Source organism: Sceloporus occidentalis, unplaced genomic scaffold (assembly GCF_023333645.1).
Source record: "Sceloporus occidentalis isolate IW3139 unplaced genomic scaffold, rSceOcc1.0.p SCAF_8, whole genome shotgun sequence".
Lineage (NCBI taxonomy): Eukaryota > Metazoa > Chordata > Lepidosauria > Squamata > Phrynosomatidae > Sceloporus > Sceloporus occidentalis.
In genome coordinates this window covers 33,600,473-33,624,713 of record NW_028316988.1, presented here as the reverse complement: position 1 = coordinate 33,624,713, position 24,241 = coordinate 33,600,473, and the positions used below count along the sequence as shown (strand labels likewise).

The window sequence follows — 24,241 nt, the reverse complement described above, 5'->3', positions numbered from 1 at the left end:
CTCTGCTCTGGATCATTTGCCACAAATCAAGCTTCTTGTATAGCAGTGATGTGTCTGTGTTTGGCACCAAACAACCACTTGAAGAATGTTGGGACTACAGCTGGTTCCAGGACAGAATAATAGTCTCTTGGCATAACCCTGTCCTGGATGGAAACAAGCTTCTTGTCCTAGGCAGATCTTTGAAATGTTACTTTTGTGGAGGGGAGGGTACAACTCACCGAATCCCACTGACTATACTGGCTGGGGCATTCTGGGAGCTAAAGTACAAAACAATGACATTTCCAAACTCTGAGTTTTATATTTAGGCTCTTCCTGATGATGGGTAGACAACATTCATGTTGGGGACATATCTCTGGGAACTTTGCCATGGAGGCTTCTGGAGTCAGACCTGTCCACCAGACATTTTTGTCTTACAAGGGACCAGTGGCCAGGGGTGGTACCTCCTGCTTTCTTCCCTGTGCTGCATCTCTTCTCCTGCCTTTCCAGGCTGTGTGGGGTGGTGAAGCATGGCATGAATCGCTCCGACGGCTCTTCTGCCGAGCGCTGCATCCTGGCCTACCTCTACGACCTGTACACGTCCTGCAGTCACCTCAAGAGTAAATTTGGAGAGCTCTTCAGGTGAGGCGCCCTTCTGGCTAGGGCTTTGCAGCCTTCCCCTAGCACCCATAATAGGGTAGATCAGGGAGTGGGAAACTGGTTTCAGCTCAAGGGGTGAATTCAATTTCAGAGAAGTGCTTTGACTGGGAGGCATAGTCCGAGGGTGGGCAGGGCTAAAGACAAAAGGGGCAGAACAAAAACATTGAAACATTTTAGCTTTCACGGCCAATATTTATTTATGTCGTGTACTTATACCATAATCTTCAACCAAAAAAGCTACCAGGATGGCTTACAAATCATTAATTTGACAGTTCCCTGCCCTCAGGCATACAGTCTAAATAAGACAGGAAACATAAGAGAAAGAGGATGACAGTGAAGGAGGAGATGAAGTCTGGCAGATACTGCCTACTCTTCTCTCCCTCCAAGGCCACAGTTGTGGTAGTTGGAATGGAGGGAGGCCTTTTATCTGCTGCTGGGACTGAGGCCCGATGGCACTGTGCTTGCCTCTTTTTCCCTCAGGAGCCTGGCTGGAGGTTGGATGAGATAGCCCTTAAGGGTCATCTATCATTCTGGGGGAAGCATTTCAACCATTTTGAATGCAGAACCCTGAAAAGAAGGAATCATGGGATAGGGAACACGGCCATCTAGGAAAGTCCAGAAAGCTAGATTTGGTATGAGGGCTTGAGGTTCCTCAGCTGTGATGATGTGGTAAATGAATGACACCTTGCTTCCAAGGAGTGGAACAGCAGCCGCTCATGCTGAGGATCGCTCTTTGGAAGCAGATCTTTATTTACCACATCAGAAGGTAAAACTGTATTTGGGTGCGTCTGCTGTTGGATCAAGGGAAGCCAGTCAAGGAAGTTTCTTACCCACACACACTTACCAATGCCTTTCTGTTCCACCAGTGACTTCTGCTCCAAGGTGAAGAACACCATCTACTGCAACGTGGAGCCTTCTGACTCCAACATGCTGTGGGAGCCCCTGTTCATGATTGACACCATTGAGAATCCCTCGGCCCACAATTTTACCTACACCAACCTGGGCAAGAGTCTCACCGACAACCCAGCCAACCGCTACAGCTTTGTGTGCAATGCCCTGATGCATGTGTGTGTGGGACACCACGACCCTGAACGGTGAGGGCTGTGCTCTGCTATGCTGGATGGGAGGGCAGGGTGGGATGGTGGATGGACAGATAAATCTGTGGTGGGTCTCAGGAGTATGTGGTGATGCCCATCTGTGCCCAGCAATGCACCACTTAAGAGCATAAGAGCACTACTGGTCCAGATTAAATGAGTAGGCAAAATGTAGTTGCTTTTGAACTGCACTTCTAATAATCCCCGGTCACTGGCTAAAGCCAATGGGAATTATATACTAAGGACAGCTGGAGTTGCCCCAGTTGCTTTTTCTGATCTAGTCCAGTCTTCCCCAACCTGGTTCCCTCTCAATGTGTTGAGACTACAATCTTCACTGTCTCTCAAGTAAAAGACTGGCTCCTTTAACATCCTACTTCCTACGCTAGTCATTAAAAACAGTCCGAAGGTCTGTAAGAAGGCATGGGTCTCTTTTGTTGGTTCTCCTACTCCCTGTCCAGGAATCTGCTGTTTGGAGGTCTGCTGCTCCTGAATATGCAGGCTCTGTGTTGCTGTCAAGCCTATATAGCTGCTGATTGGTTTTCCCTCTGTCTGAAGTGTTCTTGTTTAGCAAGGGATTTAAAGAGCCATCCCATCCAGCGTTCCCCCCCCTCTCTGCTCTCTTCCCTGCCCAGAGTCAACGACATTGCGATCCTGTGTGCCGAGCTGACAGGCTACTGCAAGTTGCTCAGTGCGGAGTGGCTGGGTGTCCTGAAGGCCCTGTGCTGCTCCTCCAACAATGGGACTTGCGGCTTCAATGACCTCCTCTGCAATGTGGACGTGAGGGCAGGGCTGTGAACTGTTGTGGGAGGGATGGAATCTGGAGAACCAGAATGTGTAACTTCCCCTAATCTGGGTCCCCAAAATCTTATTTTTAAAAAATCTACTCAGATCCCACCACCACCACCACCACCACTCTAGGAATTGTCAGGCTTTTAGGCTCTCCTGGCCTGTTTTAGCCTAAGGAAGGCTGCCCCCACCCTAAACAGGAAATGACAAGAAACCACTTAGGGTTTGAAAAAGTCCCTTCATGGACCTTCTAGCAGCGTACATGCCTTCAAGCCACCTACTGACTTTTGGTGACCCCATGAATTTCATAGGGTTTTCTTAGGCAAGGAATACTCAGAAGTGTTTTTGCCACTTCTTTCCTCTGAAATAGATTGTGGCACATGGTATTCATTGGCACTCCCCCATCCAAGTACTATCCAAAGCCACCCATGCTTAGCTTCCAACATCAAATGGGATCTGGTGCCTTTAGGTTGTTTAGGCCCATAGCAGTGTAGGAGGGGGCAAAAAGCTGGCAAAATCGCACACGCCAGTTTTGTGCCCTAAGAGTCACAAAGATTGCATGTGTCTGTGTGTGTGTAAATTGTGAGGTCCTGGAAGGGGATCAAGATGTGGCCCACTCCTGGAAGAGGTGGGGTGTGTGTGAAACGCTTTGAGGGCTGTCTCAAGGAGACTTCCCGGATGGCACATGGCAAGATTTGACACCCAGCAGTGTGATGTGTTCACTTGAAGAACGTTCTCTTCCCTGAGAAGTGTTGAGCTCCATCCAGTGCTATTTCTTGGCAGTGTCAGGAACGCCAGTCCTCTTTTGCCTTGACTTCCTGCCCTTGCCTCTCTTGGTTTCGATTCAGAGGGTATCCGCACTTGCCAAGGATCTGAGTCTTCCGCAGGCGTGAAATAACGAGGCTGTCTGTCAGTCACACGCCAATCCCAGCGGAGGCCCGGCCTCTTGCAGTCCTCTCAAGGCAGTGATTAATGCCTGTGCCGGGAAGGAGCCGCTGGACGGACTCTGATCATGATTGCAGCCGGCCAGTGCTGTCAGAAGGGTTTGGGGGCGGGGCGGGGAAGGAAATCATAACGACCACTGGACGTGCTTTTGTTTCCCACCCCAGATATCCCTCAGGGTTCAGTGAGGATTACTTTAGAAGCAGCTAAAGAAAAAATATTGTCCTTCCAGCGAGTGATGGGATGTGTGTGAGAGACAGAAATAAATACGGGGAGAGCTTTGCTTTTGGATTCTACCTCTAATGCCGAGGCGGGCAGAGTGCAGCCTCTGGATCCCCCAGGAAGTCCTCCCCAACCCCACTGTACCCCCAAATTAAAAAAGTTGTCATGCTTGTCAGGCAATTTTTGCCCCTGACCACACAGAAGGCCCCTCAAATGCATGAAAATATACCCACAAGCACCCCAGAATCCTATACTAGCTCAAATGCCTCTGTTTTTCTCAGCCGTACCTCTGAAAATGGCAACAGGACATTATGCCGCATCACTTCTAGTGGCCATTTTGAGAGGGACTGTTGAGGAAAATGGAGGGTTTGGGGCTTGCTATGAGGGTTTGTGGCCTGGAGGGGGTTTGGGGAGGAAATTGGCCCTTGGACCCCATGCAGTTGCTCTAACGGCTGCATTGAATCTTCTCTAGCACCTAAAGCACAATCGTTGCGTTGGAAATATTTCTTGTTAATAAAACTGGCAGGAATTCTGTCCTGAATGGAGGATCTCTTTTGAATAATGCCACTTTTGGATTCAGAATTTTCTTTTTATAGCAGTAAACTTCTCTTCGTCAGGTGAGTGACTTGTCCTTCCACGACTCCCTTGCTACCTTTGTGGCCATCCTCATTGCCCGCCAGTGTCTCCTCCTTGAGGACCTGATCCGCTGCGCTGCCATCCCTTCACTGCTCAATGCCGGTGAGTCTCTTTCATGCCTGTCAAGAGTTATTTTTTGCAGGTGGGGCAGGTTGGGAGGTTAAGCAGAATTGCTGTTTGGTAGGAGCCAGGCTTTGGAATAATACTTGTGTTTTGGACCATAACTCCACAACATGGCCAGCAGGATTCTGAGAGCTGTCCCCCAAGGAAGTATGTTTTGCAGCTTTGAGTAGGGGCCATTCTTTAGCTTCATGCCTGCCCTGCAGCAAAGGCCTGGTGCAGACTAAAAGTAAAGTGCAATTCCCCTTGGATGTTCTATGTTTTTCTATACAGCCTGCAGTGAGCAGGACTCTGAACCTGGAGCCCGCCTGACCTGCCGGATTTTGCTGCATCTTTTTAAGACCCCACAGCTGAACCCCTGCCAGCAGGATAGCAGTAAGTGCTTCCTCTGCCCTGGATCTTGCCCTCCTGCTTCTCTGTTGTCTTTCTTTCTTGAAGGAAGCTGCTCGGTCCAATCCTTGTTCTTCTTGATCAGCTTGTAGCCTTCCATCAGTCATTCCTTACCTTGTCAGTGCCAAGTATTCCTCCAGGGTCTGAGTCTAAGCTTCCAGTAATTACTCCCAGAATCTCTTGCCCCACTTGTCTACAGCGATCCGTCAAAGCTATGGACTGAGTGGGCAAGCTGTCCTTCCTAAGTTTCTCCCACTCTTGCCTCTAGCAGCAACATTCTCCCACACAATGCTCCTTCCCTTGCTCTCTTCTTGCTTTCCTGCCACTTCTCCTGACTTGGATAGAGCTCTCCTTCCCAAGGCTAGTTAAAGTTACTGAAACAGAGGAGAACTTGGGCATAAATGCTGAGAAACTTGCAAATGTGGGAAGGAGTGTATTCTGGGGAAGGGTGTATCACCATCTGAGGAATCCCAGGAGGATTGATTTCAACCCTGGAGTGTCCCACCCCTGCTTTACACCCTGCCTTTGGGATTCCAGAAGCCCCTGTCTGCCTGTCTGTTTTGGAAATGGGGTGAGGGGGCTGGGACTGAGTGGTCCCATTTTGGTTGGCTCCAGCAGGCAGGCTTTTCTGCCATTGTGAATCTGGGCTTTTGGGAGACTTAAGTACCGCTGCTGGATCCGGCCTGCCACCATCACTGTTTCCTGCTACTTGACTACTCCAGGGATACACTGTTCTTGGATGATAATTGCCACATGTAATTCTTCATTTATCTATCTCCCCCCTGGTAGCTGCCAAGCCCAAGGGAGTTCTGTTACAGCTGTTAAACAGCCATACAGGGGGAAGGAGGAAGGGAGGGAAGTGACTGACTGGAGTAGAGTGAAGTGGAGACTGCCTCCCTGTCCCTGCTGCAGTTCTCTAGATAGTACTCTGCTGTAGTTTTCTCTTCCTTTCTCCCTGGAGGACTGCAGTGGGGGCAAAGATAGTCCCCACTGCTCAGTTGCCTGTCCTCTCTCTAGCCACTGATTATGGCAGCAGCCACAGGGGGTTTGGCAGGTGCCTGGTGCAAGAGGATTTGGATGGAGCACAAGGGGCTAGTGCACCATTCAAAACCAGACATCCATGCATCTGTGTCACTGAGAGGAATCCATCCTCTACTCTCTGCTTGGACTGGAGCATCTGCCCATTCACAGGTAAGAACTTTTGCCTCCCTTTCTTTCTGCTCTCCCCACAGGCAAGCCGTTGGTGGGCATCCGCTCCTCCTGTGATCGGCACTTGCTGGCTGCCTCCCAGAATCGGATTGTGGATGGCGCTGTCTTTGCCGTTTTGAAGGCCGTCTTTGTCTTGGGTGTGTATTTCAGATAGGCCACAAAATGTGGAGTCCATTTCTCCAGGGCAGGACAGGCCACAAGCCTAACCCTGCTTCACGCGGGAACCTGAGGAGAGGGGTAGCACTTCCAGGCCCAGGTCACTGGGTGACAAGTCCTTGTTCTTGGCTGTAGGTGATGCTGAACTGAAGGGTTCTGGGTTTTCCCATCCGGGAGGAGTTGACGACCTGATGGAAGATGACAAGAAGCCACCTGGCCGGATGGTCTCCATTGAGACAGCCAGCCTGGACGTTTATGCCAAATATGTCCTGAGGAGCATCTGCCAGCAGGTGAGCTGAGCAGGGCCTTGGCCCCCCATTGGCCCCCTGCCCACTTGCTACATAGGGACAATGATGGTGGAAGGGTTTCATCTGGGATTGCTCTGGCTTGCGCCTGAAGGTAGTGGTTTTCATCTAAGACTCTGGGGGTACTGGTTGAGCCACAAGTGACAACTGTATGCATAAAATGGTTGTCCCTGCACTTTGACCCTTCCCTTTTTCTCTGTTGCTAGAGAAAGACAGAGTTGGAGAAAGTTGAGGTTTTGGACTAAAATTCTCAGAATCCCCCAGCCACCATGGGAGTAGAGAGTAAGCCATCACAGGAGAAATTTGGTGTTAAGTACAATTCCCAGAATTTGGGGTTAGTCCAGAACTCCAAATTTTCCCAACCTTTGAGGAAAAGCACCATGCAATGAGGAATAGAATCCCAGAAGACCACAAGGGCCACCCGGTCTACCTCCCTGCCATACAGGAATACACAGTCAAAGGTTTGGTTCAATCTACCCTCTACTAGGCAAATGCCTCAGCTGAGGAGGAGTAGTGCAAATCCCCAAGCCACTGGCTGCCTTGGTGCTCCCACCAAGAGAGTGACTCCTACTTTAGGTAATAAGCTCAGCTCTTTGTCAGCTGCCACCGGTGCATCCTTGAAACAAACTCCTAACTGGCGTGTCACGGCAAAACAACTGTACAGCTTCCAATTGCCAGTGCAGTATATCTGGCTCCATTTGTAGTAGCCACCATAACATGGACTTGGGGTAGTCAGCTTCTCCCCCTGTAAGGCCAGGCCTCGTGGGCTGAGCTTAGGCGATTCCATGCCCTTTTGTCCTCTCTCCATTGGCAGGAGTGGGTGGGCGAGCGCTGCCTGAAGTCCTTGTGTGAAGACAGTAATGACCTGCAGGACCCAGTCCTGAGCAGCACCCAGGCCCAAAGGCTGATGCAGCTGATCTGCTACCCGCACCGGCTGCTCGACAATGAGGAGGGCGAGAACCCCCAGCGGCAGAGGATCAAGCGGATCTTGCAGGTTCAAAGGGCTGGGAGCTGTGGGTTGGAGGGGAATGTCTGTCTCTCTGGCCCTCAGGGCTCTCCAAACACCAGCTTTTGAGGTGGCTTTTGGGGAAGCTTAAGTTATGGTAGAAGGATGTGATGTGCAAAGAAACTGGGAAGGGCAAGCAGAGGGACTGAGCAGATGCAGAGCCATAACAACCAGGTGGGTGACAAGACTTTACCCTCATTACAGAATCTGGACCAATGGACGATGAGGCAGTCCTTGCTTGAGTTGCAGCTGATGATCAAGCAGACAGCAAACAATGTAAGTGTTCAGGTGTGCTCAGGGGTACTGTAAGGGCCACACTTTGCCTGTCCTTGGATGCAGGCTGTATTTCAAGCTGGAAAGAGCTGATACCTTGAATGGTATAAAAGCTCCTGACCAGTACCATTCTCTTGGCACTGAGCCTCTTTTTGGGCAAATGGATTATTCTGAAACTCCTTCTCTGCTTTGCCACCCTGCAGCAAGAAATGAACTCTCTGCAGGAGAACATCGCCAAGGGTACCATTGAAGTTTTTCAGCAGTCTGCCGAAACCAACTCGGCCAGCAATGGCATCGTCAACCTGGGTGGCTCCACCAGCCTTGGGCCAGCTAACACCAAAGCCAAGCCCGTCCTCAGGTCAGAGCCTGTACGGTGAAAGAAGAGGTGGCAGGTGGAGATTGTTGAGGTTTAAAGAAACACATTGACCCAACTCACTCCTTTTCCTTTCTTCATGTACCAGTTCCCTGGAAAGGTCAGGCGTGTGGCTGGTAGCCCCTCTCATTGCCAAACTCCCAACATCCGTCCAGGGCTATGTACTCAAGGCAGCTGGGGACGAACTGGAGAAAGGGCAGCATTTGGGCTCCTCATCCCGCAAGGAGCGGGACCGCCAGAAGCAGAAGAGGTGAGGGGGGACCCAGAAGGAAAAACGGGTTAAGGAATTGGAGGGTGGAAGTGGCTCTCTTACAAGCTAAGCCCCAACTCTGTCCTGGCATGTCTCCCTCCTGCTTACAGTATGTCCCTCCTGAGCCAGCAGCCCTTCCTGTCCTTGGTCTTGACGTGCCTGAAAGGCCAGGATGAGCAGCGGGAGGGCCTCCTCACCTCCCTGTACAGCCAGGTCCAGCAGGTAGGTCTGTTCTGCAGCCCCTTACCAAGATCTTGTCTGGAATCCTGCCAAGGAGTTGCTGTCAGGAGGCTGGCCCAACAGCTAGGTCTGCATCTCTTCTCCCTAGATTGTGACCAACTGGCGAGAAGATCAGTACCAAGATGACTGCAAAGCCAAGCAGCTGATGCATGAAGCGCTGAAATTGCGACTCAACCTGGTGAGCAACTGAGCAAATTAAGGTGTGGGGTTGGGGAAGATGGGAAACATTTCCTCTGGTTCCCAGGGCTCTACTGCAAAACAGCACCAATTGGCAGACCTCCTTGTCTGGAGACAGCATCTGCCTAGTTCTCCTAACTCTCTAGCAGACAGGAGACCTCTTTCACCCAAGGGTCTCCATCACTTTGGGAGAATTTCTTGCAGGGAGGGGACCACATTCCAGTTGTAGGGAATACTGATAACAGAAATGATGAGACTGAAAATACCAGTCTTGCCAACAACTAAGCTTTGGACGAAAGGTGTTTCATCAATTTAGAATTTGTGTGTTTGGGGGTGGGTGGGGGAGAACACTGTATAGATGCTGGAAAACCACCAAATAATGGTTTCATGGGGCAGTGGTGCAGCTGTTTGGGGAGGGCAGATATGTCCGCAGGGGGGCTGCAGCTCTCTCACTCCTGCAGCAGAGCCTCCTCATAACTAGCCACAAACCTCGGCCTTGCATAAACCAGGAAGCTTAGCTCCAGTGTTAGGAGGTAAACTGTTCCAACATGGTGAGGGCCCTCAGCTCTTGAACTGGAAGAAATCCAGCCTCCCTGTTGCCCTCACTCCATCTGGCTTCCCTACCAGGATTGTTTGCTCCCAGAGCCACCCCCTACCAGTGCACTGTCTTTTGGGCTAACAGTCTCCTCTTTTCTCCTCCCTGCAAGGTGGGCGGCATGTTTGACACGGTCCAGCGCAGCACCCAGCAGACCACAGAATGGGCTGTGCTCCTCCTGGACATCATCAGCAGTGGTACAGTTGACATGCAGTCCAACAAGTGAGTGTTTGGGAGAGGAGGGCCACTGTCTCCCTATAGGCAGGCACCCACCCACCTTCCCTCCATGGCAGCCAGGAGGAAAGCAGCCGAGTGCTGGAGAGTAGTAGTTTGCCTGTCGTTTCTCACTTTGGCATTCACAAACTGTGATAGAAAGGCAAAGGGTGGTGCCAGTTCAGTTGCTGGAGAGGCAGACCTTGGATGCCTCCTTGTTTTAGATCAGCATCCAAGTTTTCAGAGCTGAGTGGGAAAGTCATTAATAATGAAGCTTTTTAGAAAGGAGGATGTAGTGACTGGAGCCTCTGCCACTAGGCAGATGGGTTTTTGAGCCCTTGCCAGCATTGTGGTCAAATGTTAACAGTTGTCCAGTGACAAAGAAAGGGTTAATTTGTCTTAGTGACTTCATTACATACTTTGTTGTTGTTGTTGTTGTTTTGCATTAGCTTGAGGCTGCACAAAGATCTGAAGGCTGGGAATAGACTGGGAATTTTCCACTGTTACTAACCTGTTTGTACAAATCTCTGTTAGATTAATCCTTGGGAGTCCATTTTCCATCGGTCTTGCCTGAGAAAGGGTCCACCCCAGCTCAGTAACCCCATTGAGCCAGCCATGGGGAATTGGATTGCCAGCCAGGGAGAGTCGGGGTAGGACTACAGGTGGCTCTCCATATCCACGGCTTCAAAATATTCCCACCCTCCAAAATTCCAAAAAACATTTTATAAAAGGGACACCATGTTTCTTGGCTGTATGCCACTTGCTGTATCATTTATCACCAATTAAGCTCATAGCAGTAAAGTTTGTCAGTCATGGGGAGGCCAGGAACTACACGCACTTTCAGAACAGAACAAGGGACTAGAGCAAATTGCATTCCATGTGATAGTGTGACTCTTTCTTCTTGCCTTTCCTCCCTCTAATTCTCTAGCGAGCTCTTCACTACGGTCTTGGACATGCTGAGTGTGCTTATCAATGGCACATTGGCTGCTGACATGTCCAGCATCTCTCAGGGCAGCATGGAGGAGAACAAGAGAGCTTACATGAACCTTGTCAAGAAGCTCCGGGTAAGTGAGGAAAACGCTTCAGGAAGGGAGTATTGCAGGGACACCTATGATCTATTCATGTGATGCAGATCAAGCACAATGTTTGGTTGTGCGCAATGTATTTCCACTCAAGCCTGCTTGAGATTTTGGGGGGAGCAGGCTCTCAGTCCAGCCATATTTGATGGGGGTGTGAGTTCCTCACCTTAACTTTGTGTTGTGCTTGAACCTGTGATTGATGTGGGGGGACCTGGTGACTTGAACATGTGCCAGGGGTGATACAGAGGCATGGAGTGTCTGAACTGGCAATTCAGACACAAGTAACTTGTCTGCTTGGACCAGCCAAAGATCTCCCCTCCTACCAACTCACTCTGGCTTTCCTTTCTCTGTAGAAAGAGCTGGGTGACCGCCAGTCTGAAAGTTTGGAAAAGGTGCGCCAGCTGTTACCTCTGCCCAAGCAGACACGGGATGTCATCACCTGCGAGCCTCAGGGCTCTCTGATCGATACCAAAGGCAACAAGATCGCTGGGTTTGACTCAATTTTCAAGAAGGAGGCAAGTTTTTTCCTCTTTGTGTGGTCTCTTTTCACAGCAATGGTACTTTCTCTGTGTCTGTGTGTATGCATGTTGCATGCCTGGTGCCCCAGATGTATGGCTGTCATTCATTGTGAGGAGGTCGTGATTCAGGGCATTTTTGTTTTCTCTTCATGCCACCCCCAACCCTCTAACCCAGTGATTCCCAAACTCTGGTCTTCCACATGTTCAGGATTTCAACTCCCAGAGGCCCTACCCATCATAGCCAGTGGTAGTCAGCCAGCAGGCCAGCAGGCTTTCTTAGCTGCTTCTGGCTCTCTTCCTATTATTCTCTTTTTCTTTTCTTCATCGCCATTTCAGGGCTTGCAGGTGTCCACCAAGCAGAAGATTTCCCCCTGGGACCTCTTTGAAGGCCTGAAGCACTCAGCTCCACTCTCCTGGGGCTGGTTTGGGACCGTGCGAGTAGATCGGAAGGTGTCCCGCTTTGAAGAGCAGCAGAGGTTGCTGCTATATCATACGCACTTAAAGCCAAAGCCACGCAGCTATTACCTGGAGTCGCTGCCTCTGCCCCCTGAAGAAGAGGAGCCTCCCACGCCAGTCACTTTGGAGCCAGAGAAGAAGGCTGCTGAGCCAGCCAAGGTGGAGAAAGCCAGTGCCAATGCCACCAGTTCCACCACGGAGCCCAAGAAGAAGGCCAGCAAGAACAAGAAGCGGGCCCAGCCTGCCAACAAGAATGAGGTAAGGGGATGGATGCAGTTATTCAAGTGCCCCCCCCCCCACTGCAAGTGGTGGTCACCTGTCAGCCCCCAGCAGATGGTTACCCTGGCCTTTTAATTCTGTTCGCCACCCCATTTGCCAGATAAAAACATCATTTGCCAAATAGAGCTGTGTCCCTGCTCTCTTAATGCGAAGAAAAATGTTCAAATAGGTAGCCTCCTCCATGTGGCTTCCAGGTTTTCGCATCCCAAGGAGGGTCTTCACACCCAGAGGATGTTTTCTTGTTTTTCCACATGAAGAGGGTGATGATGGGGTAGGGCATCACAGACACCCACACAGGGCTGAACCAGCAGGGCCTTTTCTCTTATTTTTTCCCCAAAATTAAAATAATATATATATATATATATATATATGTGTGCATGTTTAGGAAAAAAGGGGGGGGGGCTTATCACACAACAACAGTCCCTTGGCTGTGTAAATGCCCCCTCTGCTATCCAGGACAAAAGCCCCTGGTCGTAACCCATGCATAGTGGCTTCCTTGCCCTTTTCCTTTCTTATAGCTCTGGCAATACCACTTAGTGTGCCCCTTTGACCTCCCTTGCAGGACTACATGATCACCACAGGCCGAGGGGGATCCTATGGAGGTGGTATGCCTGCTGACCTCCTCCACCATCAGACAGCCAACTCCATGTCGCGCTTGGGCTATGGGCAGCCCCTGTATGCTCAGAACCAGCCCCTGCCGCCAGGTGAGTTGGGGCCTGTCCCTGTGTGTGTGGGGTGAGAGGAGAAGGCCTCTTTTTCTCTTGGTGGCCAGATACTTTCTCCATGTAGGATTGGGGGTCACATCCTTCAAGCGGGCAGCAGAAGTAGCAATGAAAGCTTTTTTTGAAGCTGTTGCTTTAGAAACAGCCAAGAGCTCTAGAGTCTCTCATGTCTCTGTTAGCTTGTTTTGTTTTGCATTGGTGGCAACATTATCTTAAAATGGGTGAGTATAAATTGGGTTGATTGGTTAAATGTGGGCCCGGACCCCATTATTGTGGATCCTCAAATCCCTCAAAGTGTCCAACCCCCCAAAACATTTTAAAAGGAGGAAATTTGGGGGCAATTTCTGTCCTAAAACCACACAGAAAGTACCCACAAAGAGTAAAAACACCAAAAATATCCCCACCTCACTCTCTCAAGCACCTCAGAGCTTTGTACGGCCCCTATAGTTCAGTTTTCCTCTGCACTGCCTCTCAAAATGGTGACAAGAAGTGCCATGACATCACTTCCTGCCACCATTTTGAGAGGCCTGCAGAGAAAAACAAATGTGAAAAGGTGAGGCAGTTCACACCAGAGAAGCATCAGTTACCCGATAGCAGTTGCCTGTACTTTTGTCCGAATTGAAAAGTGTTCAGGTTGGTGCAAAACCAGGCCTAGTTGCACTCTAACCCTGACTAGGCTGCATGTGTGTGCATGTATGCATGCGCCACACATGCACCACTCACCATGCCCCCTCCTCACAGGTGGCCCTCGACTGGATACCTCCTACCGGCCGGTGCGCATGCCACAAATCGGCAAGCTGGTGCCAAGTCGGCCTCCTTACCCTGGAGTCTTGCCAACAAGCATGGGCAGCATGATTGGGATCGACCCTTCCTACAAGTCCACTGTCTACCGGCAGCAACAGCCACCAGTCCCCCAAGGGCAGCTCCTTCGGCAGCAGCTGCAGGCTAAGCTGGTAAGCAATTCCCCACCGTTGGCTGACTCACATTCTTTGGCATCCTCTTGCAAGAGACGGACTGTGGGAGCCGTGTCTGAAACTTGGGAAAGTTCCTTTTTTAAAATATTTACTTATTTTCTGTCACACTATCTATGGGACCCAAGATGGCGCACAACAGCTAAAAAAGCAAGAGTATCAAAAGCAACACTAGTAACACAGAAGCACACCGGGTTGTGCTGATGCAGCAAACATTCTGGAAGTTGCCTTTCCCCCTAGAAAGGAACCCTTCTAAACCCTGTTCCTGCCCCTAATGTTTTCTCTCCTCCTCGATTCTCTCTACCAGCCTGGAAGGGATATCAGGAGTGTCACTTCTCATCTGAAGGGCAGTATGGCAAGAAGTTGAACTACTAACATGCTTTTTGGAAGAGTTTCTGGCCTAGTCCAAAACAATCCTGCTGTGTTTTCCTAACAGTGCCAATGTGTGCCACACCCCTGTTCCTTCTGTGGTGGTGCTCACAGGGCTTTTCCTCCCAAGCACAAAGGTCTCTGGGGCCACCATCACTAGCTTTGTTTCTCTGCTGCTTTTCCAGCAGGGCCAGGGGATGATGGGACAACCACCTGTACGCCAGATGGCTCCTGCCCCGCCATATGGAGCAGTGCAACCGTCACAGGTAAGCTGGCGAGATGCACCAGGCTGGAGGGCTCCGCTGTGCCCAGCCTCCTCCCCAGAAAGCTTCATCCAGGAGCCTTGCCTCCCAGGCCTGAGCTGATGGCACCCATGTCAAGGCTGCATGTGGGGGTGAAACTGTGCTGGCACTTAGTTTGAACTTGAAAGTTGCTGTCTACGGTGCTGCAGTTATTTTGGATATAGTTCATACTTTTAAAGGTCAGGCTAAGACCCAGAGCTGCTTTGCTGCAGTACTTAGGTGGAACCCATCTGTCACCTCTGGTCTATTGTGGGTATTTTCACACAGGTATAGCCCATCCATTGGCAGGCCTTGAGTTTGGGGTTGTCTCCTGAGGGCATGTACCACTCCGGTGCCCTGAGGGCTGTGTCGCCGCAGTTTAGCCCATCTGTTGGCAGATCTTGGGTTGTGTCACACCGTTGCCCTGAGGGTTGTCCTGTGCTGGTTTAGTGCATCTGTTGGCAGATATCGAGTTTGGGGTTGTGCCCTCATAGTCCATCTGTTGCCAGATCTTTGAGTTTGGGTTTGTGCCCTGAGGCACTATTTTCAAACTCACAGCTGCCAACTTCCACACCTCCCTTGGCCAGTTGTTGGCTTTTAACACCCAGCTGCTACTTGTTTCCTCTGCAGGGCTACACCCCCTACGTCTCCCACATCGGCCTCCAGCAGCACCCTTCCCAGTCCAGTGCTATGGTCCCCCCCACCTACTCCAACCAAACCTACCAGACCACGCACCCCAGCTCCAACCCGGCTTTTGTGGACCCTGCCAGACCCATGCCGAGGCCCAGCGGCTATGTGCACCAGCAGGCCCCGGGATATGTCCACACCCTGAACGCAGCACAGAGGTACTGAACAGGGAGGATGGGGCTGGAGGGAGGGGGGACCTGGCTGTGGGGGTGAGCTGTGTGGTTTCATCTTCCACTGCAAGGACGGTTTCTGCCCTCCCTAGAGATGGGAGGAATGTCGGCCCCTGGGGACTTTAAACTAATCTGACAAATGGCTTGAGCGGAACGGTTCTTGCTTCTGAGCGCTGAGAGCCACAGGGGATGTTTCCTGAGCGGCTGGGAATGTCCTCCGACTCCATTGCTTCAAGGCGCTCCAGCGCACACTCTTCTCCTGTCTCTGGTGGTAGGTTCCCTCATCAGTCAATGCAGCAAGCCCCCATGATGAGTGGGGTGAACCACATGAGCGCCCAGGGGGTCCCGTCGGGCATCCGGCCCAGCCAGCTCCTCTCGGACCAGCAGCAGCAGTATCTGAGGCAGCAGCAACAACAGCAGCAGCAGCAGATGCTGAGGGTAAGCAGGCTTGGGGGCTTCTGCAAACCTCCTCCACACACACACAGTGTGCAAAGTGCCTCATAAAGTATGTTAAATCCAAGCTCTCCATATTAAATTAGAGAGAGAATCCCAAAGGGAGTACAGAGGAGAAACCGTGGGTTATAACAATAACAATAATAATACAATTTTATTTATATCCTGCTTCTCTATCGAAGATAAACAAGGCGGTTCGGTTCCAACCTTCTACCCTATTGCCTATTGCCTTATGCCTATTGTTAATACAGCCGGCCCTCCACATCCATTGATTGATTATCCACTGATGCATGCATTCCAAAAAAAAATTGTGTCCTTTATATCATTATATAATAAAATCATTTGCCATTTTATCTAACGGTCACGCTTTTACTACACCATTGTATTTTATGGGACTTGAGCATCCACAGATTTTGGTATCAGAGGGTTGAGGGCTAGAACCGAACCCCAGCAGATACCAAGGTCTCATTGTAAACATGTCCATTTGTTCTGGGGCAGAAATCACACCTGAGTGGCCGCTGGAAATCAAAATGTGAGAAGAGGAGAAGGGCATGGAGAAGGGAGCTGGTCACACCCATATAATACTTTGATCTATGGTGACCCTATGAATGAGAGAATACTAAGACATCCTGTCAATTAATTCAAAATACTTATTATAGAGTATCTTCATGTCATATGGTCTTCGCACACATGTACACGCAAGCACACACAAATTGACCAAATTCTTGTGTCACTCCGGCATAGCATAAATATCCACCAGTGTATATCACTGTAGCGCAAGGCATGTAGATCAAAACTCATTGTGAAATTGCTGTGAGAAATTGCTCGGTGGTCCCATATGTGAAACTTCACTTGTGCTGCCGTCAACTGGATGTAACGGTTGTGTGTTGTCCAGAAAAACCACTCTTACGCCTGCACTAACAGCATGCTGGCTGTACACCCCTATTATTCAAACATGACAAAACATTGCAGGCAGAACATCTATACCCGACTCCCCACAAAAGGGGATTTGACCTTCATCCAACACATCCTTCCTGAATTATTCCTGAAGCAAGACTACCTAGACTATAGCATAGAATTATATTGTGAGCATCATTTGGGTCATCTGAAAATAAAATGCCCTATCCCATGATCGACAGTGCCATAGAGAGAACTGTAAAACATTTCTGGATGTCCTCTTGAAAAGTTAGAGCCAGTACTTTGAATTAGTCCCAGAAAAATATATTGAAGACAGTGGAGTTGGCACAGTATAAGCTCAGGTTTCTTCATAACACCCATTTGTGGTTATAAATCCAGCAGCTGCATCATGTGCTAATTGCCAGTTCTGAAGAGTCTTCAAAGTCCCACATATTGTACAGTAGCTTAAGCCTGAGGTTATCAGAGCTTAGACTACTTTACATGGCAAGAGCAGTGTTGCTTCTGGTCTTTTCATCCCTCATTGAGGGTCAGAGCCACAAGTCAACAAGAGCTTACATGCACACACACCAGCACATATATGTGACCTGCTGGCATTTCTAGGAAGGACTCACACAGGTCCCTTCTTGGATGAACTGGTCCCTTTTCTCTGTTTCCGTTAGCAAAGCAGCTCTGCAATGTAAAGCATATTTTCCTCACAACCTGTTTCAAGACTTGCATGTGTACCTGTCTATAGAGGATGCAGTTCTTGTTGCTTGGACTTTTAAATCTAATTAATCTGCTTAGTTGCTATCAAGAAACCCTCCTTCGGTATCAAATGGTGATTGTTTTGACCAGGAGGCAATGTGTAGCCATGCGATCTTGCACACTCTCTTTTGTTACTTGGCTTATCTTGATTTCTTTTTAGTTTGCTTGAGTTCTTTTGCATTTTGCTGTACCTGAGAAAGGAGTGAATATTGGTTTAAAACAACACACACACACACACACACACACACACACACACATCTCTTAACTGCCAGAAGTGGGTCAGGAGCATCCCTTGAGGTGTTGGTCCATCAGTGGTACAGCAGTGACCCTCAGCTGCCCTCTTTTGTACTTTCTGAGTGCTTTCTTCACCATTTTGAAAACAAGTCCCTCGCTGTCCTCTTCTCCTTTCTTCTTCTCTTTCCTTCCCCCTCACCCTTTAAAGTCCCTGGGAATTTATCTGGCCTGGTTGGCTGGCAGAATAAAGTCTTATGCCTGAAATGAATGGAAACTTTGAGGCAGCTTTTTGAAATGTAATCCAGTTTTTTTCCCCTTTCTTTTTTTGGTATAATACATAATGTTCTTTTCTTTTCTCTCGACAGTCCTCTTAGGGACTTTTCCGATTGTTGGACAGCAGATGTTTGAGATGTGAGAAGAGTAAGCTGGTGGCAGCAACAGTGCTAAAGTTAGAACCTTTTCTCCAAATCATGCCAAGACCACTAGTCCAGAGGAAGGGAGAGTCTGGCCTGTGGGCCTCATGTGGCCCACTGGTGTTTCCCCTCTGGCCCATGGAAGGCTGCGAGGAAAGCACTCCTTTGAAAGCACTCCTCTGATCACAAATCCTTTTGTACACCTTTTCTGTCTTCCCTGTGGGTGGAAGGTGGAGGTACAAATCCAGCCGTTTCTAATTGAATCCTAGAGTTGGACGAGACCCCAAGGGCCATCCAGTAACCCCCTTCTGCCATGCAAGAACATAGAACCAAAGCACCCCCAACAAAATGGCCATCCAGCCTCTGTTCAGAAGCCTCCAAAGAAGGAGACTCCATCACCTTCCAAGGGAGTGCGTTCCATTGTCGAACAGCTCTTAGCATCAGGAATTTCTTCCTAATATTGAGATGGAATCTCTATTCCTGTAGCTTGAATCCATTGCTCTGCATCCTAGTTTCTGGAGCAGCAGAAAACAAGCTTGTTCCATCCTCAATACAATGTCCTTTCAAATATCTAATCATGGCTATCCTGTCACTTCTTAACCTTCTCTTCTCCAGGTTAAACCTACCAAGCTCCCTCAATTATTCCTCATAAGTGCTTCTTAGGGGGCATGGGGACAATTTGTCATGTTTTGGTCCTCTCTGGGCCATTGTTGGCCCTGGAGAGGTCTTGTTCCCCCCCCCCCCCAAGACATCTGTTTTATTTACTTACTTACTATGTCCTGCCTTTCTTTCGATAGGGGACCTAAGATGGTCCATGATATCAGTTAAAACAAAATATTGTTAAAACAATGGATTATAGAAGAATTAAAAGTAATTAGGCAAACAGTCCAATTGAAAATGTTGATGCAAAAGCCTGTTAAATCGATAATCATGCACCACAACCCAGTTAAAATACCTTCTGCAGGTAACTCTCAAAGGTCTGAGTAAACAGAAAGGTGAGCAAAGGGGGCAACCCCACCTTCCCTTGGAAGGGAATCCCACAGTCTGGGAGAAGCCACCAAGAAGGCCCTTCCTTGTGTCTAAATTTACCTCTCCTGGGACTATAGAGTCACTTTCTATTGGGGGGAGATATCTCTTTTGCCTAAAATGCCCCAGAATGAGCCAAAAATGTGGGAGCTCCCTAAGGGGTGTTTAAAAAAATGGGGACCCTTGGGGTCCTTACAGAATGATGGGCTGCTTGTTCCCCACCTTATTCTCACATGGTCTTTGGGTGTGAATGCCGTCCTCACTGCAACGCTCCTGCCTTTTTTCTCAGCGGCTTTTCATCCCTCGGAGCTGCGGAAACACATTTGGAACTTCTCCTCGATAGCGTCGGGCATGAGGTCTTCTGTGCCTTATTTCTTCCATTCTTGTCTCCAAACTATTCTTCATCTCTCCCTGCCCTCGTGTCTTTTGAAGCGAGACTTCAAAGGGCCTTCAGGCTGCTTGCGTTGAGGCTTCCGCAGTCTCCCATCTCATGGCAACTAGACCTTTTTCAAAGAAGCAATGGGAGAGCTATGTTTCACTTCTCTGGACGAGGGAAATGGGGAAAGCACCAGGCAGAATTATTTCCTTCCAGCCCTTAAAAGTCAGGGACCCAGTAACGTCAGGACTAATACTATGGTTAAGGCAACCTTCCATAGGTCTTTCTCTGTGTAGCCATGTAAGCCAGTGTCCCCACAACAGAAAGATGGCTGGCTTTGGCCAAGTGTGGAGGCTTGCACTGTCCTCTTGGCCACTCCTTGTGGAACCATGATTCATGGAGAGTTGCCTTAACCATGATATTAGTCATGTTGCAGGGAGCCTCCACGTAGAGGGGCAGTGTACCAGACACAAAGAGTGGGTAGATCACAGAGGGATGCCATCTTGTGAGCTCCCATAGTCATTGGGCTGACAAATGGACCAGGTTTTGGGAGCTGCTTCAGCAGTTCCCTTGCCTGCAAGGCTGTTATTCCTCTCCCGCACCTGTCTTGAACTGCCATGGCTTTCTAGTAACACTTTCTCACCCCCGACTCCTTCTGTCTTCTGTTTTGGTTTTGCAGCAGCAGCAGCAGCAACAGCAACAACAACAACAACAACCCCCACCACAGCAGCAGCAACCGCAGCCCCCACCCCAGCAGCCCCCGCAACAGACCCAGGTCCCCAGCGTCCCCCAGCCTCAAGCACAAGGCCAGCCTCCGGGGCTGGGGATGCAGGCGCTGGCTCCTCAGCAGCCCATGGTAAGCATTCCCTCCGGCCCCAGCCTTGAAGCTGCTGCTAATAGAGATAGTGGCAGTAAGAAATAATAGTGAAATTGGCTAATAAAGCGCCTGACCAGGGTGTCTTGGGGAAAGGAGTTGTTGTTGTTGTTGTTGTTGTTGTTGTTGTTAGCTTTATTTATAAAGAGCCGTAAATGTACACAAGGAGTGTGGCCATCCTGGGGCTGTGGGAGGGCCAGATTCTGCCCCAGGGACTCTAATAGCCTCCTCTTCTCTTCCATTGTAGTTCCAGCGGCAAGGCCTTCAGCAGACGCAACAGCAGCAACAGACGGCAGCCTTGGTCCGGCAGCTTCAGCAGCAGCTTTCCAGTAAGGCCCGGCTCCCATCTCCCCCAACACCTTTGGTGCAGTGACCATCTCTGTGTTCATGGTGGATTGGGGCCAAAGAAAAGGTGCTGTGGGTCCCTTGGAGGGGTCCTTGCACCCACTTGCAGCCAGGGAGCTGCTGAATGGCAGCTGAGTGGCTCTTTCAGGCACATTCAGGAGAGGAAAGTAAGTCCCTTTCAAGGACTCCCAGCCCAACTTGGAAAGGTCACCTGTATTTGTGACTGCAGTTCCCAACCCTTGTTTTTAATTTTAAAACATTTTTGCCACAGGGGGAGCTGTGTACAGACCCTGATGCTCCATACAAGTCCCTTGAAACCTCCCAGCCCCCTAATATTACAAAATATCAGGGCATTTTTCAGGCAAATTTCCCCCAAAAACCATGCAGAACCCCTCCTCCCCATTTATGAAAACATGTGGAAATACCCCCCAAAGCATCACAGAATCCCCTACTGTCCCCCCATACCTCTTTTTTTAACTGTCCCCCCATCTCTCTTTTTTTTTTCTGTGCAGTCCCTCTCAAAATGGCACCAGGAATGGCGACTTCCTGTTGCCATTTTGAGAAGAACTGCAGATGAAGGGCGCGGTATTTCCATTTGCTGTGTGTGTGTGTGTGTGTGTGTGTGTGTGTGGAGACTTGGCCCTTGGCCTCCAGGGAGTTGCCCACCTCTGGCATGCGAGCAGAGTTTCCCTGGAGCCAAAAATGCTTAGCTACCCCTTTCCACCCCAAAAGGCTGGCCATACTTTTATTCCAAATATTGACGCAGAGGAGTGGCATTCAGACTACATCTCTCTGAATTCCCCAGCCAGGATGGCTGCTGTTCAACTCCAGAAGTTGTAATCCCCCTCCCCAAAAGGAACTTTTGGCATGCTCTAGCACTGCTGAGGCTAAATCCCTGGCCAGGTCCTTGACTTAACCTCCCCTCTTAGCCGTGGCTCACTTCCCAGGCTCTGACTGTTTTTGTCTCCCGACAGATACGCAGCCCCAGCAGAACAGCAACCCTTTTGGACGGTATTGAGACTCTGCAAGGGGAGAAGATGCACCCATCCATCCTGGAGGACTTGAGGAGGGGTCTCTCCCTGGGGCCGCTGCAGGAGCGGGGGGCTTGGCCTTCTGCCCCTCTTTCGGGGCACCTGCCGTGCACCAGCGCCTGCCCCCCGACAGCGTCTGGGACGGGGAGAGCTTTCTCATGCCGAGCGAGTGTTTTTAATCTCCCGCTTTCTACCAGTGTTTTCAAAATCCTGTGTGATCAATAGAGTCTCCCTTCCCGCTTTGATTTCAGGTTTTAATAAGTTTTTAGTATTTTTGTTAAAATAATGACAAAAGAAAACAAATTGTAAGATTTTATACTTTATTTATACCGGAGGAAACCCTGTATCACAGATGTCCTGAAAGAAAATACAGAGAGCATACTTTCCAGAAGCCAAGGTATGATGTGTGTTTATGTGACGGGTCTGTTTCACGGTGTGGGAAGGGGGCACTGGGGTTCCTACAGAGCAAAGGTGGTGGGCACAGTGTGGGACGGAGGGGAGAATCTGCAACCATCCGGACTGTTTTTGTGGAACCAGGGAACTCCCAAAATGCCCTCAAAGGGATGGGGGACATTTCCACACATTTTGGAGTCCCTGGACCAGTTTAGACCCAATAGGGACCATTTTGTAAATGGAGAGAAAGGGGGACTGGTTTCTGCTCACTTAAAAAAGGATTCTCCTGCATCTAAAATGGCCCAAGAAGGCCCCAAAATGTGATCAAAATGCACCAACGCTCCCTATAGTGCATTTGGGGAAATTATTCATTTTTGTGAGGATGGGGCAGCGGGTTTTGTGGTTCTCCAAGGTCTTTGCAATGGCTAATGTGGCCCCTCCAACCTTCCACAGTTGCCCACACTTGCTATAAAGTGATAGGGGTGGCCCTCTGAGTTAAAGCTACCTTCTGATGCCACGTCACTCTTGTTTCCCAGTCTTTTCGCCACATCTCTTACTGATACAGACAAAAGGGGATACCTGCAGGTTGGCACCATTTTCCACAGGTTTCATTTTCTTTTCATAGAGCTACTAACTGGCTGTAAACTCTTCCTTTTGAGGTGGTGGTGGGTTGGTGGCAAGGGCTGCACATTTGGTTGACTTGTTTAGGGCACTTCTTTCGGTGGGGGATAAAACCCAGTGATGCTAAAAGTGGCTGACGTCATTGGAATCAAAGTAACTGTGCCGTAACCTGGAAACCCACCACTTTTATGGAGGGACACAAAGGGAAAGAACAGTCACAAATAAGAGTTATGGTCACAGATGGTGGAACCCTCCAGATGTTGTTGGACTGCAAGTCCCACCATTCTGCAATGTTAGTTCTTCTGGCGAGGTCTGCTGGGAGCTGCAGTGTGCCGTCAACTTGAGGACTATGTGATTTCTGCCCCTGCAACAGACCTTTACTCTTCCAAAGCAAATGGCAGCTGAAGGAATCCGGACCTTTGATGCTCAGAGGAAGGTGAGAAGAGGGTTGAGGTAGGTAAGGGGACCTTTCTGCGGAGATTGTTCTGTAACAGCCTTTCCCAACCCAGGTGCCTGCTGGAGATGGCTGGAGATGGAAGGAACTGCAGTCCCAACACATCTGGACAGGACTGTTCCACAATTTGGGCAAGCCATTCTTTTTAATATTGTCTCCCATGCCACCCTGTGCCAGGCTCCAAATAGTAAATCTTGAGCTGCTGAATGGCCCACAGAGGCAGGTTTGGCTGTAAAAAGACATAGTCTATGGTCCCAAGTGGTTCAGGGCCTTTTCGTTCTTTTGATCTGATGCAATATGATCTGATATCTTAGTTTTCTCCCAGCACAGGACCCAAAGCAGGTCTGAATTAAAGCAAAATACTACAATTAATGGATATTACAAAAGTTAAAAACCATTAAAAAACCATTATTTTATACGATACAAATACAACACACTAATTATAAAAGACTATGAATCAGTTACTATTCAAAAGGCCTCGGTAAAGAGAAAGGTCTTTGGCTGCTGGTGGAAAAAGAGCACAAAGGAACCCACTAGTTTCCTTTGGCTAGTAATGCTGCAGTCGATGCATCCCTCTCCTTTATCTTCACCAAATTCGCTTGTGATGCTGCTGGAACTGAGAAAAACCCTCCTGCGAGGATCTCGAAACCTGGGCTGTATTATATTGGGAGGCATGGTCTTTTAGATAATCTGGACCCAAGCAGTCCTTTGCATTCCCTTGTAGCCAGTCTTAGTGGCATCCACAAACGTTGGAAGCTCCTTCCTGGCCTTTGAGCCAAAAAGATAGCTATTACTGGGCAAAATGCCTGTCCCAATTTCTATGGCCGGTCTTAATGGCTGGCTGTTCATGCTGTTGCCTAGGCTTTGGACTGCCACCCTCATAGACCCTCACTATTGTATTTTCTGCCTGGGGTTTCAGAGTTCAACTGTCTGAAATACCTGAAGGTTTCCCACCTGTGCTCCCCTCCCTTTGGTCCATGCCCTGCACCATCCTCAAAGGAATCTGGCTCAGCTGCGCACGTGAACCTGGTGCCCCAGTGTTGCATGTGGACCTCATGCGGTTTCTTCTCTAGCTGGGTAACTAGTTAACCGAAGGAGGACAATGAGATGGTCTTAATTCACTCTCCATTTCGGCCCGCTTTCTGTGACCCACTTCCAGGTGGTGGGCTCCCAAATGGGCTGCGGGGAGCCAAAAGGAGAAGGA

The 24,241-nt window shown here is 49.5% G+C and overlaps 1 protein-coding gene across 1 annotated transcript in view; it reads left to right on the top strand.

Moving 5' to 3' along the window:
- The window catches only part of MED12 (mediator complex subunit 12), a 36,298-nt gene extending 14,338 nt beyond the window's left edge, over nt 1–21,960 (top strand). Inside the window, exons 20-44 of the mRNA XM_089536152.1 lie at nt 487–618; nt 1,503–1,730; nt 2,363–2,507; nt 4,298–4,418; nt 4,710–4,811; nt 6,059–6,172; nt 6,327–6,481; nt 7,311–7,490; nt 7,707–7,778; nt 7,979–8,133; nt 8,237–8,398; nt 8,509–8,620; nt 8,727–8,816; nt 9,523–9,632; nt 10,552–10,687; nt 11,056–11,217; nt 11,557–11,934; nt 12,518–12,659; nt 13,419–13,630; nt 14,203–14,283; nt 14,929–15,143; nt 15,431–15,593; nt 19,999–20,175; nt 20,441–20,522; nt 21,513–21,960. Of these exons, the coding sequence (XP_089392278.1) occupies nt 487–618; nt 1,503–1,730; nt 2,363–2,507; nt 4,298–4,418; nt 4,710–4,811; nt 6,059–6,172; nt 6,327–6,481; nt 7,311–7,490; nt 7,707–7,778; nt 7,979–8,133; nt 8,237–8,398; nt 8,509–8,620; nt 8,727–8,816; nt 9,523–9,632; nt 10,552–10,687; nt 11,056–11,217; nt 11,557–11,934; nt 12,518–12,659; nt 13,419–13,630; nt 14,203–14,283; nt 14,929–15,143; nt 15,431–15,593; nt 19,999–20,175; nt 20,441–20,522; nt 21,513–21,556 (3,670 nt within the window). The 3' untranslated portion in view covers nt 21,557–21,960. The remainder of the gene's footprint in view (nt 1–486; nt 619–1,502; nt 1,731–2,362; nt 2,508–4,297; nt 4,419–4,709; nt 4,812–6,058; nt 6,173–6,326; nt 6,482–7,310; nt 7,491–7,706; nt 7,779–7,978; nt 8,134–8,236; nt 8,399–8,508; nt 8,621–8,726; nt 8,817–9,522; nt 9,633–10,551; nt 10,688–11,055; nt 11,218–11,556; nt 11,935–12,517; nt 12,660–13,418; nt 13,631–14,202; nt 14,284–14,928; nt 15,144–15,430; nt 15,594–19,998; nt 20,176–20,440; nt 20,523–21,512) is intronic.
- The last annotated feature ends 2,281 nt before the right edge of the window (nt 21,961–24,241 follow it).